This window comes from Platalea leucorodia (assembly GCF_965183815.1).
Source record: "Platalea leucorodia genome assembly, chromosome: 2".
Classification (NCBI taxonomy): domain Eukaryota; kingdom Metazoa; phylum Chordata; class Aves; order Pelecaniformes; family Threskiornithidae; genus Platalea; species Platalea leucorodia.
In genome coordinates this window covers 124,567,480-124,586,082 of record NC_138824.1, presented here as the reverse complement: position 1 = coordinate 124,586,082, position 18,603 = coordinate 124,567,480, and the positions used below count along the sequence as shown (strand labels likewise).

Below are 18,603 nucleotides of genomic sequence, written 5' to 3'. Positions count from 1 at the left end.
AATGGCATAGGACCTTCCGAATACTTCTAATTTTAGCAAAGGGCTGGATAAACAAGAGCATCCAGTAGACGCACATCTAAAACCCAAAGACCAGGACCGTGCATTTCCGTGGAAGGTGATTTTTTTTTCCTGGACCAAACTGCAGTCCAGGTTCTCTGCGGGCACACCCTACGGAGACTGGAAATGGCAGGTTACTATGGACAGAGCTGGTAAAATACCAACATTTAAGCCTGCTTTGTATCTCCCCTGAAAGGCTTTACTTTCTATTCCATATATTATTGCCAAACATTAGGCATTCAGACTAAAATTGCCTATGGCTCACGTCTGTGGCAGCAGATACCTCTTTTCAGTTGTGCGTTATATAGTTCAGATGTTAGGGAATGACTACAAAATAATTTAGTCCACATTAAAAACTCTGACAATCATTCCTCTGGAGTATGAAAGAGGGATCTGTAACCATTGACACTGACCTAAATCCCAAAGAACGGTCCGGAGCGTGGAGCTGGAAGGAAGCAGTGACACCAGTTGTCCGGCCTGCTCTGATCTTGTCTGTCCCAGCATCCTGCAACAGGTCAAACCATCATTCACTTCAGATGCCTCTCGGAGAAGAGTAGCTGCGAGAGAAGCTGGAGACAGAGCTCTGGGAGAGCAGCGAGGGCTCCTTGTGCGTTTGGGGCCGTCAGTTCGGGTCCTGCGAGCCAAACCCAACTGGGCTTTTGAGCTTCGTTTCCACGAAGAGGACCTGAGACCAAGTACTGCCACCAGGGAGCACGCCAGAAAGGACGGAGCACACGCACCAACCTTTCTGCTTTTTTGCGGCATTCAGAGAACTACTGACTTTGCCCCAATCTGTGCCTTCTCCTAAAATGCAGCCTAGTTCTTTCCACTTGGAAGGTCATTTAGGAACTAGAGTAACAAGGACAGAAAAGTTTTAAAGGCTAAATTACTCGTATTAAATACTAAGAGGCTCTGCATTTTCCTCTATGCAAAGCATTCCAGTTGGCGGGGGGGAAGTGTCTCTTTCCTCAAGAAGGAATTCAGAGCCACAAACCTCTCACGGGCTGGACATTCTAAGACTGAAAAAAAGAAAATTAAAAAGTAAAAAAAAAAATACTCATTATTGGGAAAGTTTTTTAAAACTTCTCAAGTAAAGTAATGGAAGAGAGAGGCATTATTGTTCATGTGGCAGCTAACACTGCTAGTCCCAGCTGAAGAGTAGTTTCCACTGGCTTCACAGAACTGAAATTCTCTTTTTGATATTCATCTCAAATGTGATGAACCTCTTCCATTTGTACCTGGTCTGACCTCAGCTGCAAGGTTTCTTTTTGCACTTGAGCCTTCGAGAAGAGGCAAAGAGCAGAAGACAGAATTACTCCATCCACTTTCTCAGAGTTGGCCTGGGTCATTAGCGCAGGAAACGCTGCAGAAGAGGAGGAAATTCTGTCTTAAGGGTGCTAAATCAGTCAGAAACCCTTTGAATCTGGAATGAAAAAATACAAGTAGTGCCAGTAACACTGACTGGTGCAGACACTGACAAGTGGAAAAGCTCCCCATGATCGGTGCAGGTGGGATGGAGAATCATATAACTGTTCTGTCCCTTGCAGATCTACAACACGTTTGCTCAGATTACAATATTCTCTAATGATCTGGCTCAAAAGCATTTCTGATGCAGGCAAAGTGTTTATTTGATAATTTATAAATCCAGTAATAGCTTCAGCAAATGCCTTCCTCTTCGCTCCCAAAAGGAAATGCCCTAGTCCAGGAATGACAAACGCTCCACTTAAAAGTTAATCCAAACTTACCACATCAATACTAGAAAGCAACAATGAACACCCCTGAAAGTAAAACGTTTTGTTTTGAACGTGGTACAGTCGATCATTCAAAGGAAACGAACTTTTCAAGGTGAGCGTTGTTGCTTGCTTTGACCAGGAGATGGAGAGGAAAGCGCAGCGAGAGCCTGGGCCCTGACAGAAGTCCTCACAGCAGGACTGCACAGCAGCATGAAGCCAAAGTTTGCAAAACTCTGCTCTCCCGGGGACTGAGCCGCTAAAAACCATTGAGCAACTGCGTCGCAGCGTGCTCTGAAACACCCAGGCGGGCAGCTAAAACCAGCATTGGTACATGAGTAACTGCGGGTGAAGGGGGGGAAGCCAAGTCCCTCTGCTAGAGGTACGATGTACATATAGAGCCGTTTACCAAGGCTCTTGCAGAATGGCTAAAAAAAGCGAGGTAGCAAGCGAGAAATGACACAAAGGAAACAGGATATCATGCAGTCGTTCATGGTACTCTACCACTTCAAGTAAAACAGGGTGTCCGAACGCACAAGTCTTCTGAGCGGAGGAGGAAAGAGTCTAACACTGAAGGACACTTAAAACCAGCTCCAGGGCTGTGCTGGAGGTGGATGGAGAACAACCATCAGCTTCTCAGCTTCACCAGCAGCTCAGTTGCTTGGATCAGCTGCCTGGGGCACAACAGTGGTGCTCTTGCCACAATATTACCCTGCTGCCTGGCTCCAGCTCTAGCATCAGACAGCGAGTTTGGGCTTCCGAAAATAAAAACCACCCATCAATCCTCCCCCTGCCAAGTCACCCACATACAACCTTTCCTCCTCTTCACAGTCATGCAGTAAGCTGCTGCGCTGTAGCCAGACTGTAATCCAAAGACTCAAAAACTAAAAAGCTAATTAAAGAAATAGGAGCATGATTTTCCAGCCCTCGCCTTCACTATCAGAGAGCAAACAGGATCTTTAGCAAAAAAAAAAACGTAAACCCCAAAACATTAGGCCTCACCCCAAAGATAACTGGACTAGGTTGTATTGCATGCTGTAGGGAATTCTCCTTTTCCATTCATCAGGAGTTTTCCTGTCTTAGTTTCTAACAAGACCCGAGATTCTTCCAGGTGCCTGGGTGCATTGCTCCCAATTAAACCCCAAGTGATTAGGACCCTGAAAGCTTCTGATTTTCATGCCTTGGACCATTATTTCTTGCTGCCTCTGCCATTTAGTGCTGAGCTACGGCACCCACAGATTCTATGGCTGAAGCTATGGTGTGTCTCACACCGCAGGGATCCAGATGTGATCTTTGCATCTTGGGCCTGCCGCTAAACATGAGAAATGGTTGTTGCACTTCGCCAAACCACAGAGCACTGAAGGAGAAGCTGCATTGACCAAGGTGGAGGTAGCTGTCTGAAATTGTTTGACAAAGTGACTTTCGGAAAGTCTAACTGCCGCAACAACAGCCAGCAGAGATGGAGATTTCATTATATTGCTGCTCTTCGCTTTTCTGAATATAAGAACTGTGGCCACAGGTTGCCTAACTTTCTTTTTGAACTTACCCAGCTTTTCCTTTGAGTCACTAACGGGCGCTATGCCTCTTCTCAGTTAAATGGCACCCACTGTTTGGGGGGAGAAGGGGGAGACACCATTGCCTGTCTGCCAGTGATTCCCTCCATTTCTGGGTGTTTTGCATCTATTTGACCACAGAACTGAAGCCCCTTCAGGCACATTTCAGCACAGCCATGGAAATACATAAATCTGCTGTGACAGTAGTTGGGGGGGAGAGTTCTGTTCTCAGAACAGGCAAATAGTCACCAATTCATTTCAGCTTGGTGGCTTCAAAGTTTGGGGAGGCTAACATTTTTCTGATAAAATTAAATTCAGTGCATTAATTTCCAGGGAGGTTCATCTTATACCAGCAAAGACAGCTTCCCTAGATATAAGACAGCAGTCTTAATCACATGGGAAGACAGACAGTAGTAGCTTAGGAAAAGGTCTTTACGGACCTTGTAAAAATTAAGGGACCTTTCTGGCTCTAAAAAAATCCCGCAGCTCACCAGTGGAACAACCTTCAGCGTTCACTTGTGTAGGTATGGGGGGAATACAGTACCAGAACAGTTTGAAAACCCAACAAAACAGTGGTGCAAAAAAAAAGCAACCTTGGCCTAACCATCTGTAGATGTACTATTATCAGAGAAACAGAGCTGTAATATAAATGTATAATGTACCTACCTACCTACCTGCCCTCCCTGCAGGGGAGAAGTGATTGCCAGTGCCTTTTAGAGAAAAGGTCTTCGGCTGCTAGGTACGTGGGGAAGGATAGAGTTGGGAGGGAGGAATTTGTTTTATGAGATTTTTTGGAATAGGTTGAGCGTCCTTTAAGCGGTAAGCTAAGAATATCCTTCCCCCAAATTCCAATGATAAAATTCTCACTGTGAGATCAGAGCCAGACATGAAAAATCACACTGCTAAGACTTTGTGCAAGCTCTGCTATGGAGTTTGTCTTCCCACAGTAACACTATACAGAAGGCCAGTGGTCAGAAAGCAAACACCAATACTGCTTCCTCTCTGTTCACCAGTTCTCAGCAGAGGAAGCTTCGTGGTAGGAAGAAGAAGAATCACCTCTTCTTAACTGCACTGCGGGGCTCTCGGGAGCACAGGAAAAGCAGTGACTCTGGCTGCTGAGGATCACTGGCAGGGGATGATGGGGAGCTCACAGCAAGCTGGATGGTGCAATAAACCCACATCGCCCACAAACACAAGAGCTACTTTGGAAGTTGTCAGGCAGATCACGTACGCCCTCGTTCTGCTCGCCATCGCTGCGGTCACAGGAGCTACAGGTACTTCCAATGGTCCTTTGGTACCAACTCTCTGTTAAGGGCAGAGGAGGAAAAGGCAATGCATCAGAGTGATGTTTACTCAATTCTACTTTGGGAAACTAAAAAATCTAGGGGAAGGGATCTTTACGAATTGCTGAAGGGACATTTTGATGGAAACCCAATAACCTGCAAATCAAAACATTTCTAGCTGCAACTAGATCTTTTCAGTTGCCAACCAATAAGATGTTGAACTTGGGCTTTTCAATGAGTTGATGAAAACTGGTAATGATTTTCTTGGAGTATGATACCTTTTGTGATAATTAACAGACTTATTAAAAACACGTTTGATGGGAGGTTTTCTGGTCAGTATGAGCACCCTATCAAGCTTAACTCTTAGGTATCAGTGACTTGTCCTGACAAATGAAGTATACTGGGATTTTACAACACTAGATTCAGATGAAAGCTTTAATAAGACTTAATGGGAAGGTTCTTTGCCCTTTCCAAACTCAGTCAAATACTTACAAAAGCTAATTCCAAAAATGTGGAATCTGAAATTGCAGCTATAATCCCTTCTCCTCCCTACTCTATGTTAATTATGCAAATTCCTGTTTTTCTTATTTGTTTTTGTTAGGACAGGTGAGGCAGGTCACAAGACAGTCATCTTGAGTCTATCAGGGATCTCTGCATCTACCAGCAAACAGGAATGTGCTTTCTTTCCAGTTAAATGTCGTACTCCTCTACTATTTCATCTGTCACCACTATAACCAAATGTATGCGAACACAGCCATGAATCTGGAGATCTATTCCCGCCTAAGACGACAGAGACAGCTCTTGGGCTGGCACAGACAAGGCCTCACGCCGGCACGTAACAGTGCAGACATTTCTCTGTGAAGCACAGAGCAGAACTCCAAGGCTATGAGTGACATCCCTGGGCACCTTCTCACACGTCCCTCTCCTTCTTTCTCTCCTTCAGGGAACAACAGCGTGTCAGTGACAGTAGGCAGCAGCTCTGTGCTCGCCTGCTATTCCAAACCAAGTATAACGATGGTAACGTGGAAAATTAGCCCCAAGGTTGGAGGCCCCTGCACCTTGGGGTACAGGGCTGATACGAACGAGACCAACAGAACAAACTGCAGTGACAGCATGAACTGGAAACTCACACCAGAGTGCGATCCTGCCCTTGAGATACGGCAAGTGGGAATAGCCCATGAAGGAAATTACACCTGCGAAGTAGTAGCAACAGAAGGGAACTTCCACAAGACGTACAACCTGATCGTGCTAGGTAAGGGACTCCTTCCTCATTTTACCGCTCTCCAAAGGACCGTGTCTGGGCCTGGACATACAAAGCTCCTCTCCCCATGCACCGGGGGAAGCGTCCAGTAAGAAGAGGAGCTTTCTTGCCGGGATAAATTGTCATGCATTTCACTGATAGTAGCTCTGCGTTTCCCTTCTCCTTATTTCCCAAAACTCTTCTCCCTTCTGCTGCCCCCTTTTCCACTGTCTAGTTAGAAACGACCGGTGTGAAGCAATTTCCAAGACACTAAAAGAGGATTCTGCACATGCATCCAGTTATCCTGTAGAATCACTCATTAAAACACTAATTTAAGACAACTAAAGCATGTGACAGTAACACTCCCAAGCGCTGAGATACTCCATCAAACGCGGGATGTTCTTATCCAGGCAGTAGGAATGGACCCACTTCCTCCTGTGCTGGCATGCAGATACACTTTAAACCACGTGTACGATGGCTGCTTAGGACACAAGTCTGATTCAGCCCTGTATTTGGGACAATTCCCCAGGGCAATGTCCAGGGGTACCTCCTCTAACGGTACATGGCTGTGGTAACTCACCTGCATGGGGGAAGAGTTGCCCAAATGGAAAAAAGAGGCGCGATCTTTGCCTCTTGTGACTTTGGCCCATGCCGCTGTAATGGGATGGCACCTCCAACCTTATTCTCTTCTTTTCACTGTGTTCATTGAGAGCAGCCCTGCCGAGAAGGACTTGGGGGTACTGATAGATGAAAAGCTGGACGTGAGCCAGCAATGCGCTTTCGCAGCCCGGAAGGCCAACCATATCCTGGGCTGCATCACAAGAAGCGTGGCCAGCAGGGCGAGGGAGGTGATTCTGCCCCTCTACTCTGCTCTGGTGAGACCCCACCTGGAGTACTGCATCCAGCTCTGGGGTCCTCAGTACAAGAAGGACATGGACCTGTTGGAGAGGGTCCAGAGGAGGGCCACAAAAATGATCAGAGGGATGGAGCACCTCTGCTACGAGGAAAGGCTGAAAGGGCTGGGGTTGTTCAGCCTGGAGAAGAGAAGGCTGCAGGGAGACCTTATTGCAGCCTTTCAATACTTAAAGGGGGCCTACAAGAAAGATGGGGATAGTCTTTTTAGCAAGGCCTGCTGCAACAGGACAAGGGGTAATAGTTATAAACTAAAGGAGGGTCGATTTAGACTAAACACAAGGAAAAAATTTTTCATGATGAGGGTGGTGAAACACTGGAAGGGGTTGCCCAGAGAGGGGGTAGATGCCCCATCCTTGGAAACATCCAAGGCCAGGCTGGATGGGGCTCTGAGCAACCTGATCTGGTTGAAGATGTCCCTGCCCATTGCAGGGGGGATGGACCAGATGGCCTTCAAAGGTCCCTTCCATCCCAGAGCATTCTATGATTCTATGATTCATTTTGGGTAGAGAACAAGAACACCCTATGCCAGCTGTGGCAAACTAACTCCATGTATCTCCCCCTCCTGATGCTTTGCAGTCCCCCCCAGGCTGATCCTGTACTGTGATGACCACGGCAGCCCCGTGTGCGAGGCAGCGGCAGGGAAGCCGGCTGCTCAGGTCTCGTGGGTCCTAGAGAGCAACTCCACCCCCAAGGAAGAAGTCCATGACAACGGGACAGTGACTGTTCTCAGCAAGTTCACAGCACACAGCAGCAGCGTGACTAATACCACCTGCATTGTGTCCCACCCGGCTGGGAACCAGAGCAAGTCCATAGCCTGTCGCCCCTCAAGTAAGCTTCCCTTTGTGCGTTCGGCACTCAAAACCCCATTTAGCCCTCTGTTCGTGCACTGAGACAAACACTGAGTCATAGAATTGTTTAGGTTGGAAAGTGGCACCGGCAGGATTGCAGCAGGAACCGTGCAGCTGAGCTGAGGTTTCCAGTGAGAAGTTTGTCGGGAGGGGGAAGAATAAACAAAAGCACTGTCAGAACCGTAAAGCCCTTTGTGAAATTCTAGGAAAGGAGATGGATGTAGTAGTCTTCCCTTCCACCAATAGGGCTGAATGGAAAGGCAGGACTATTCAGAAGTTCATGAGGCACAAACACGTCAATGGTGTGATCACCCAGATCTATGTATCGTAATCCCGTTTTACCATTATATCTTGCTGATTGTTGGGTTACACATAGGTTGTGACAGGAAGACTGAAAGCCAATTTACAGCTTCCAAAGACTGGCTGGTAGGTGAAGGCTTTAGGTGATGGAGTTGAAGATGTTGCTGGGAAGTTGGGTGCAACCATACGCACTTCACTGAAGTACTCAGTTGGAAGAGAATCAGAGCTGAAATTTGCTGGGATGCACATGCAAGGCCTGCAGCTGGATTATGGGAAGTGGTGAGGAGGAGGATCTAATTAGTGCCCATACAGCAAAAAACAAGGCTCCTCCATCAAGGGCATGGGGGGATGTTGTTTATTCCCAGTTCTGTGCCCGGCACTGTATACCAGCTACCTTAGGTCATCCTCCGAAGTACAGCACAAAGAGAGCATTGTCTAGAAGATGCCATCCTGACAGAGGCACAGGGTAAACAAACGGCCTGTGAGATGTACCTAAAATAGCGACTGTTTCTCCTTAGAGAATAGGATGCAGTTTCTTCACTGTGTCATCAGCCTTGCTAGTCTCCTGGGCCTCCTCTTCCTGGTTGCTGTTGGTCATCTCTACACCTCCTGTGATAGCAGGTATGTATGGAACACGACACAAACCCCTTTGGCCAGCCCTGGGGAAGTTTAGAAGGGCTTCTGGTACTAATTCATGTCATGCACAATCACCTCAGTCTGTCACAAACATGCCAGTTCAGCACGTGTTCATGGAGGTTTGCCTGAGGTCTGCAACACCACAGCTGGGGCAGAGGGGGAGGGCGCCCATACATGGGTGTTAGGGACCTTCCTCCTGCTGCCATACTTCTTTCAGAAGCAAAAATACAAAGGGAATGGGTAGTTTTTTCCACCCAATGGAGGGATCTGAACAAAGATTGCCAGGCTATGAAGATTAAAGAGGCAGCAAAATATCTTTCGGAGCTCAAAGCCAGACTTTTGGTCCATTTTGTCCTACTCAAAGAAAGCCAGGGAAGGCAGGGCCAATGTAGAAATTGCAGGAAGTATTGCATGAGAGCAGAACAGGTCTGCTGTTGTAGCTGCTCAGGAGTTCTGGCAGCTTGGCCGATTACTCTATCCGAGCTAGCCTCTCTGTCACAAGGTGCTGTTGCTGCCCAGAATTACAGTACAAACACCACAGAGGCAGAACTAACTACTGTGTTCAAGCCACTTGAGCTCCATGCTTTGCTGGGGCTCTTGGCAGCTCTCTGTTTGGTGCTGACTGGAGCACGGCCAGCTCTGGTTATGCTCATGTGAGATTACAGACAGAAAGCCTTACGTTCTTTTGTTTCTCTTCCAAATAAAAGGGAGGAATTCTGTTCTTGCATTCCTAGAGCCCAAATCACATTCCCAAAAGAGCCTCGCCCTCAGACTTACAGCATTGGTGTCTTGTTTCCTAGGACAATTAGAAACCAGTACAAGTGACGGCATCTTCCATCTGCAGAGCTGTCTGGGCCTATTTCTAACTCGGCACCCAAGCAGAGATGAAAGAAACTCCCGGTATGCCTCAGTCAGCAATGTCACACGCAGCAGGGGCTCGCCAGTACCAAAGCGTTCAGGAGAAAGAAGCAAACACCTGCAATGCAGCCAGTGTAACTGTGCAGAAACGTGGCACGCAGGGCAGATCCTGCCTGACCCCTGGCAGCTCTGTCTTCCATCGTCTCTCCAGTGCAACTACAGATGCTGTTATCACTCACGAAGCATCAATCTTTTTCTATGAAACCAAATCTAACATATGTGCAATAGGAAATTAATTCATGTTGTATAAAATGAAGTCACTCTATTTCAAATACATTGTATCCTAGTATTTAAGTATCGTGTCTTGTAGGATAAAATAAATCAGAAGACATTTTCTTGCTTACTAATGAGCAGCAACCGTCCCAGGATGATCACGCAGGACTGAAGCTAAATTTGAGCAACTCTCATTTTCACTGTAAGAATTTTGAAGTGTTTCATCAACAGCTACAAAAAAGGGAGAGAGAGAAAGAGAGAGAGAGAATATTGGAGCTTGAGCAGTTCTTGCTACATGAAGCACAGAAATTATTTCAATCCTGAGATCTAAGGCTCACACTCATTTACCTCTTCGCGTAATCCAGAGAGCTGCAGCCCACAGAACACAGCTCTCTAATATTAATTTCTTTAAACACATCTTACTGGTCCTATCACAAGGGAGCCCTTGAGTTCAACCTTTCATTCGGTGACATGCTGCCACTTCTAAGCCTCTAAACGTAGCTGTGCCTCTTCACCATTTCTTCACTTCTATTCTGAATAGATATGACTAGAGCTGAATATTACTACGCACCCGAAATTTCAAAGGAACCACATGTATTTCAGACCCACCTCACTCCTCCATGCTCAGCAGAAACCCACATTTCATCGTTGCTACTGTACGGAAGACTATTTCAAATTGTAATACATATGGAGACATTTTCCACTTGCTACAGTCATTCAATTTGCTAAATCTCTGCAATGAGATGTTAACGATATTCCTGTCAGATGTCAGCTTACATAAGGGCAGAAGTGGGAAGGTACTGCAGGAGCACCTTTGCTAGGCGTGCTACCCTGTGTTTGTGCGTTACAGAGCTGTTAGGCCTTTCTACACTCTTCACAACCCTTCCAATCCCAGACTAAGGCTTTTTTTTTTTTCTTTTTTCTTTTTTTTTTTCCATTAGGTATTCAAGCATTTATTTAATTTTGGGGGGTATCAGTTACACAGATCTCTAGCTCTCAGCCAGCAAGCTGGGCTTAGAATTGGGCATTAATATGCTACAGACCAGGTAAAACACAGAAGCCAAGGTACCAAACTCCTCTGGGCGTTGGAGGCTCCTTGGGGGGGGCAAGCCTGCACAAGTGTCCACAAACCTCAGCTGTTCCGAGTGCTTCAGTGAGCCTCAGCCACTTTTATGAGTTTTGTTGGAACACCTCGTGCATACAGACCACGTTTAAGGTTGACAAGACAGGGCAATTGCCCAGACCCCCAAGCCAGAAGAATACCTCTGTAAGGCTGTTAGATAGCATTGCAAGTGCAGGGAGGAGGAGAGGGTAGAGGGAACTCCACGGCTTCCACAAAGCCGGAACGTGATCCCGATCTTTGTTGTTCATTCACTGTTTCTACCCATGACTGACCACATCTCAAGCTTTGTGAGCCTCATTTCATATCTGAACCAGCTACTGAAGGAGCCAGGGCCAAAACCTCACCTAAACTTCAGTAATAAAAAAAAAAACCCAAGCTTTTCAGTCTCAGCACACTAATACATAGAAGAGTTATCTAGCTTTATACGGAAAAGGAAATGCCGTATCACCACACTCCCTCCCTTGTGCAGCTTTTGTACCACTACCTCGCTGCCCCTCACCCTTTCCTGGTGCAGCCAATAAACTGGTGTAAATCACTGCCTGGGGTGGCTTCTGCAGGATGACGCCTGCAGGATGCAGAGAATGATTCTGCTGGCGCAGTGCTGTGAAACTGCTCCTTTCACGTCTACAGACACAGCCCCGTTCTGTCTATCTGTTGTCATATATGGTTGGTTGGCCACAACAGAGTCTGAACTCTGCAGAGCTGACACGGAATGCGAATGAACTCGGCGACAAGAGCTAGAAGAAAAAAAACAATTCAGAGGCTAACAAAATTACTGCTAATTCTTTGTGGTAACCTAACTGCTTTATCAAAAGGCCAGCAAGCAGAAAACCACACTGACTTTAGCTGATATTTGTAGCTGTCTTGGTAACTGAGTTTCCACAGTGCACATCCACTGACTGCACACGAGTCGTACTCAGCTAACCTCATCTCTGCAGCAGCTAAGCAAGCGCTGAGCGCCTGCACATACAAACCTACATGCAAACACACAGCTCCTCCACCAGCAGTCTCATTTTATGTTAAGACCATCTGCAAAGCTGCAACTCTGCTTGGCTCTTACTAAGCATATTCTAGACAAAGGGAGTACGCAGAGAGACTCATCATCCTTTCCTCTCTTCACAAACTGCAGGGCAAGTCAAAATTTCAGAGATACCACCAAAGACGTGCCCTAGGTTAGCAACAGCCCGCTGGTGTTGGCGTTATTCAGGACATGTTCTTGTTGAGCTCTACTTACTACATTTCTTTTCCTTTTCTCTGGATTGGGCAGGTCTCCAGCCAGAAAGAAAAATATCTCACACCCTTTGTTGCAGTTTCCATTCAAATGGCTCGGAGTCTCTCTATCCTCCGTCAGAGATAAAAGAGATCAAACTCACATACCAGAGTCCGCAGGGTTCTGTAAGGTCTATTTACTCTCAAAGCCATCGCAAATCCTTCTGCAGGAGGGAGGATAAAGGAACCTAAGCTTTCTACAGTCACAGTTTCAGCCCAGTCTCCCGGGCATCTACCGGAGCAACGAAGAACATTTCTTCCTTTCTCTTACTGGACACCCATCTTCTTACTGGTGTGCTCACCACTTGATAATGACAGATTTGATTGCAATGCACTAGATTGAATTTATAGCTGTTCGGGTATTAAGTGGCAGGCTTCCGTGCTTGCCATGGGGCTTGCTTGCCTTACCGTATATTGGAGTCTAGTGCTCATTAGTGGTTGCTTTTTTGCTTTTGCTGCTTGCTGCACTGCTTATCATCTTACTCTGCTGTGCTGGGAACACTTTGATAACAGCAATGGCCATGCGCCTGGGCTGGCAGATGGCCAGGGCATCCCTGCTGTTTCTGTGCTGCTGCACTGGACAGGCTGGAACTCCAGTGTTAAATTCAAGTTGAAGGGACTGTGACCTGTGGATGTGTCCACATGGAAGGAAGTACATCTCGAAGCGTCTGTGGGTATGTCTGGGCCACAGAAGGTACACCTGTGAAGGGATTGTGGCCCAAGGATAAGTCCACTCTTATGGACCTTTGAAGGTACACTTCAAAGCGTCTGTGGCTGTGGATAAGTCCTTGCCACAGCAGGTACACCTCGAAGCATCAGTGGCTGTGCACGAGGCCATGCTGGAACACCTCAAAGTGTCTGTGGCCATGGATAAGTCCACGACAGAGCAGGTACACCCCTGAAGGGACCGTGGCCATTGGCAGGGCCATGTTGGAGCAGATACGCTCCTGAAGGGACTGTGGCTGTGGGTAAGGCCACGCTAGAGCAGGTACACCTGTGAAGGGATTATGGCCCATGGATAAGGCCACGCTGGAGCAACTGTGGCTGTGGATGAGTCTATGCTGCAGCAGGTTTTCCTATGGAGAGACTGTGGCTCATAGATAAGGCTCCACTTGGAGCAGGTACCCCCTAAGGGACTGCAGTCCATGGCTAAGTCCAAGACAGAGCAGGGGAAAGGGAAGGGGCTCATTGCAGTATTAAGCCCTATGGTCTGGTCCAAAGAGACCAGGGGTGGAAATTGTAATGGATATACCTTTAAATTATTCTAACCCATGATTTGAGTTGCATGTTATAGGAAGTACTATAGCAGGAACCACCGGAACCAATGGAGCACAAGCCTTACAAGAAGCAGAGCAAGTGCAGCAGTGACCCAGCCTGAGCTGGCTTTGGTGCCCTGCAACTCCATGCAACACCACCTCTCCAGTCCTGAGTGACCACCATCACAGATGGAGCCCGAAGTCATGGACTAAATGAACTCAGTGAACATTTTACGGATATTTTACAGCAGGGTGGTCAACAAACTAAGGGAATGATATCTGTGTGCATATATCAAAGGATGGGAAGGAGGGTGGTGGTTAATGATGATGTATTGGATAGTGTGTGGCCCGAGCATTACGTAAGTGGTAGGAAGTAAGGGGTGGTGAATATGCTCGTTTGGGCTGGGGTAGAGTTAATATTCTTCATAGGAGCCAGTATGGGGCTATGTTTTGGATTTGTGCTGGAAGCAGCGTTGATACCACAGGGACGGTTTCGTTACTGCTGAGCAGGGCTTACACAGAGTCAAGGCCTTTTCTGCCTCTCACCCCACCCCACCAGCGAGGAGGCTGGGGGTGCACAAGGAGCTGGGAGGGGGCACGGCCGGGACAGCTGACCACAGGGATATCCCACACCGTATGACATCGTGCTCAGCATAAAAAGCTGGGGGACAAAAAAGGAAAGGGGAACACTCGGAGTTATGGCATTTGTCTTCCCAAGCAACCATTATGCGTGATGGAGCCCTGCTTTCCTGGAGAAGGCTGAACATCTGCCTGCCATGGGAAGTAGTGAATAAATTCCTTATTTTGCTTTGCCTATGCATGCAGCTTTTACTTTGCCTATTAAACGGTCTTTATCTCAACCCATAGGTTTTCTCACTTTTACTTTTCTGATTCTCTCCCCATCCCACCAGGGGGGAGCAAGCAGCTGGGGGGGCTTAGTTGCTGGCCTGGGTTAAACCACAAGAGCAGAAAAAAGATTGCTTGTCTTTTTATGAGACTTTTTTTTTTTTTTTTTTTTACACATATACCAGTTTCAAACTACTGTTCTCCTAAAAAAAAAAAAAAAATCACCAACCTCAAGTAGGGGGAAAAAGTTCTAACAAATTCAGAGACTGCATTAACTTTCTCCCCCCGCTCATAAATAAGAACTGACTTTAAGTTCTCCAGCAGGCACGCACAACCGAGAGACCGCAGACTGACCACAGACTCGTTTTTTTCGTCACTTGGTAAACCTGCCCTAAAATATTACATAAAACCCCTTTCACATCCTGTTCACTTGCAGCATGATCTCAGAGAGGCCGTTCCAGCATCACCAGCTGTGTGTCTTCCACATTACCACGATTTCAGTGTTAGAAGTCCCTAGTACAAGTCTCTTCATATCCCTACTACTTCTGTTTGAGTATGGTGAACAGGAACACCGGGAGACCAAAAGATGCCCTGACTTCACAGAGTATTTCTGAAGCTTGGTACAAGGATACAAACCCATGTCATCCCACTGACAAGCTATCGCTGTAGAGCATCCTGCTTTTCTTCTACATGCTATGATTCATACAAGTGGAAACAGCAAGAGAAAATGAACAGGAAAATGTGTTTCTCACAATGACTTCTCATTTCACGTATATAAACACATGGACAAAGATGCAAAAAGTGGCATATATTTGTTTCCCTAAATCTACCTGCTCTAGGTAGAATAAGACTGGATTACTTCAGAAACCCTTATGAAGAGTTTGCATCTTTTTGCTTCCATGTCCCCTGACGCCCATGAAGAAGCAACGTGTGCTGAAGTGCCCAAATCAGCAAAGTGCTGGCAAAAATAGACCCGTTCTGCCAGGTGTTTGAGGCAGCTGGCAAAAATCCTCGCTTTAAGGCACGGGGATGATTCAAAAGGAAAAAGGTACTACAGCAGCCAGAGCTAGAGGGGAAAGCAAGAGAAATCCCAGCCTCCTCCTTGATCTAGAGTTTGTTGTATCAGCAGGATTCATACATAAGAAAATGCTGATGCTCCTTGGGCATTTTGTGCCATCAGAAACTGGCCTCAAAGTCCTCCCTACGCACCCCACTGCTAGCAGCTTATTCCCAGCTCCGCAATGTCCCTGTCACTGACATTGGCACAAGTTTATGCAGCTGCGCACTGAATGGAGTTAGGGAACTCGGCAAGCAAGAACAAGTCAACTCTGTGGTCTGATTTACCACAAGACAGGGGTAAGGCAGGGGGGACCACAGGGGTGGAAAGGAATGGCCAGGGCCAGTGAGAACATCTGCTCAAACACCAGTGCCTGCTTAGTCCTCTCAAGTGCTGATGGCGGTCCAGTGCAAAAGTGGAGTTGTGTTCCAGTTAGAGGCAATATCTCTTTATGGCGGGGGAGAAACTCTGGGGCAGACCGCAAGGGAAGACAGAGATACAAATTTTAAGGGCTCTTCTTGTATCTAAAGACAAATAAACAACAGACATTTCTACTTAACCCTGCTATTCACAGTTTCCCCCCTTGCTGGCACAGCAGCTTTCCGCAAAAGCAGGTTTAGAGCCTCTGTTGTTACTTTTCCACCCTAGGACGTGTTCAGGCATTGGCCTTTAAAGAAAAGATCTCAGGTTATTATTTTTTGGGGGGAAAGCTGGGGTCACGCCCAGACAGTGCTAACACCCTGTCAGTACTGGAGGTAGAACATGTTTCCTCCAGTTCCCCAACATCCAGTGTAAAATTTATCTTCACCTAGCTGTGTGAGAAGTGAAGAAACAGAAGGCATAGTCGCTGTATCTCTTTTCACATACTTTCCCAGACTGACAGCACAGGAAGCTTGGTGCTGTGGAGAGGGATCTGCAGCTCCAAGCAGCTAATCATTCAGGAGCAGGCAGGTCAGGGTGAACCAGCACAGCAAATCGCAATGCTGACTACCGAGAGCACAGCCACAAGGTCCTCCTACTCAGCTGAGCAAGGCAGCCACTCGAGCAGTAAAAACAAGTGGTGTTGACAACAGTTTGGTTGGAAAGGTTGCGTGAGCCTTCATGCTGCTTGCTACTGGAGCAACAGCCAAGGCAGACTACCGTTTAGGAGCAAGTAGCTGTCAAAGCTGGAGGTCAGGGCAATGCGCACCAATTGCTTCTTAGCTTTGTTGTACCCTACCAGGCTAGGCAGCATGCTCACATCGGGAACAGGGTGCTGATCAGCAGCTAGATGGAAAAATGAAGGAAGAAAATTCACTGCAGGAGCTATAATACAATTAGCCTGTGTCCCCCAAGAATTGGAAGTCTTCCAGAAAAACAGGACCAGGCAGGTGGTTGCTCCCCAGATTTCCTTATCATGAGGTCACACAGCAAACTCACTGCAGAGAAAGCACCAGAATGACCTTCCTGGCCCACTGCTGGACAGAAGGAAAGGGGGAAAGAAGTGAATGTTGTGGGGGTTTGGTTTTTTTGGGGGAGGTGTATGGGAAGGAGGTGGCAAGGAGCAGCTTAGGAAAACGTTCAGCTTTTGTTAGGTAAGTGACAAGCCCCAAACTAGAGGCTTCCAACTACACATCAACACGTACCAGTTGCTTTTGTGGGGCTTTTTGGTGTTTGATGTAAACTGATACTTTCCATGTGTTCAGGCACTCGTCAAAAGATTTTCCTCAAAAAAAACAAAAAGATTTTAAATCAAGATATTTTAGCGAAATATCTTTTTATGAAAAGCTCACAACTGAACCTACTCAGAGGAACATGCATCAAACTGTGCTTCTTACTGATACGTAAGACTGAGGACAGGAGGTTGCTTTGGAGCAGACTGCAGATCCAAGTGGCCACTTGGGGCCCCTGCCCATTGAGACACAGGCCAAGGCATAGCCATCAAGGCATACCAGAGCTGGACATCATCCAGAAGAACAAAAGCATTTTCTGGGGAAGACAGGGGGCACATTTTAAGCGAGGACAATTGTGCACTCCAAAAGTTCAACCGAGTTTATTTCCGTGAGCTTTTTCTGGTGTTTCATGCTGTCGCTGCAGCACGCCCACTAGTGATAACATCGGCTTCAGCAGTGACCGTGTAACCAAGGTAGTAACTAGAGCTGCTCTGTGCAGCAGGGAGGGCAGTGGATGTTGTGTACCTCAACTTCAGGATTTTTGGCAGTGTGCCACAGATAAGCCTGAATCTAAGCATTATGTGTAACTGGCAAGGGAGGAGAAGAAACTCCACCTGGTATTTTTTGATAGCACTACTAATAGGATGCACAGTAGCATTCCATGTTTTCAGAATAAGAACGGCTCCCTGGAAGCACTGAACAGAGTATTTAGGAAAAGGGACACAGGTAAGAAAGGCCTTTATGGCTCATCTCCGTAGCACTTCTCTGGTTCACTGCAAACAAGCTGCCTTTTAGCTTTGATCAGCTGAAAATACCAGTCACCACTGCCTCTTACAGCAACTAAATGTATGCCTTCTGCCATAATTCCCCTTCACCCTTTGGAGCAGCTAACCGCAAAGATCCAGAAAAGTAACTCATTATCTTCCTTGAAGCATTTAAAACACTACTTGTCACCGTGATTTCCAAACAACAACAAAAGAATCCACCACCAAACCCCACATATTTAGGAGCTGGATTGTCCCTGTGTTTTGAGAAGACTGGCTAAAAAGCAGCTGCGTGCGCTGTGGTTTCCACAGCGATGCTTCTGGGTCTGTTGCAATGCTCCATCCTTGCACAAAACACGCAGGGCACCGGATAAAGCAGATATTCGCCCACTTCAAACCCATTCAGGGTTACAACTGAAAACACAGTGCAGAGGAGACCAGACAAGAATCCCATAGCAAAGGCAGAGCTGGGAATATATATATATGATGGATGTTGAATTTCTGAATGCCTCAATTTCCTTCAGCCAAAAAAGCCTTAGAATTAAACATTCAGATTCAACATCTAGAAACCTTTAAGTCTTTCCTAAAGTCTAACAACAATAAAAAAAATGCACAGAAAATCCCCACAATGAATCAAGTGCTGTTTTGGCTCAGTTAAAACTCTCATTCCACCCTAAAAGGAAAGTGTTATTACTTGCTTGCCACATAAGATGGAGATTAAAGAGGAGATAGTGTATTTTAGAACGGTTACCTTGGTTTTACACAGAACAAACACGTCAGAAAGAACATTAGCAAGTCTATGTAGTCTCGTGCACCAAGATATGAATAACCAGGTAAAAAAAATCTGGAGGCTTATCAATAAATGTATTCCCACAGGAATGTATGAGAAATAGCATTTTCAGTCCACATTTGAATCCGAGCAAAGGCTGGAGGTGAAGAGCGG

General features: G+C 46.6%; 1 protein-coding gene across 1 annotated transcript; it reads left to right on the top strand.

The window, feature by feature from the left end:
- Positions 1-5,571: 5,571 nt before the first annotated feature.
- Positions 5,572-7,957, top strand: LOC309602747 (cell surface glycoprotein CD200 receptor 1-A-like; the record flags this gene model as incomplete). Its single annotated transcript, XM_082336619.1, has 3 exons — positions 5,572-5,875; positions 7,355-7,606; positions 7,833-7,957. The coding sequence occupies exons 1-3, from the start codon at positions 5,638-5,640 to the stop codon at positions 7,955-7,957; spliced, it is 615 nt and encodes a 204-aa protein (XP_082192745.1). The 5' UTR covers positions 5,572-5,637.
- Positions 7,958-18,603: the final 10,646 nt, after the last annotated feature.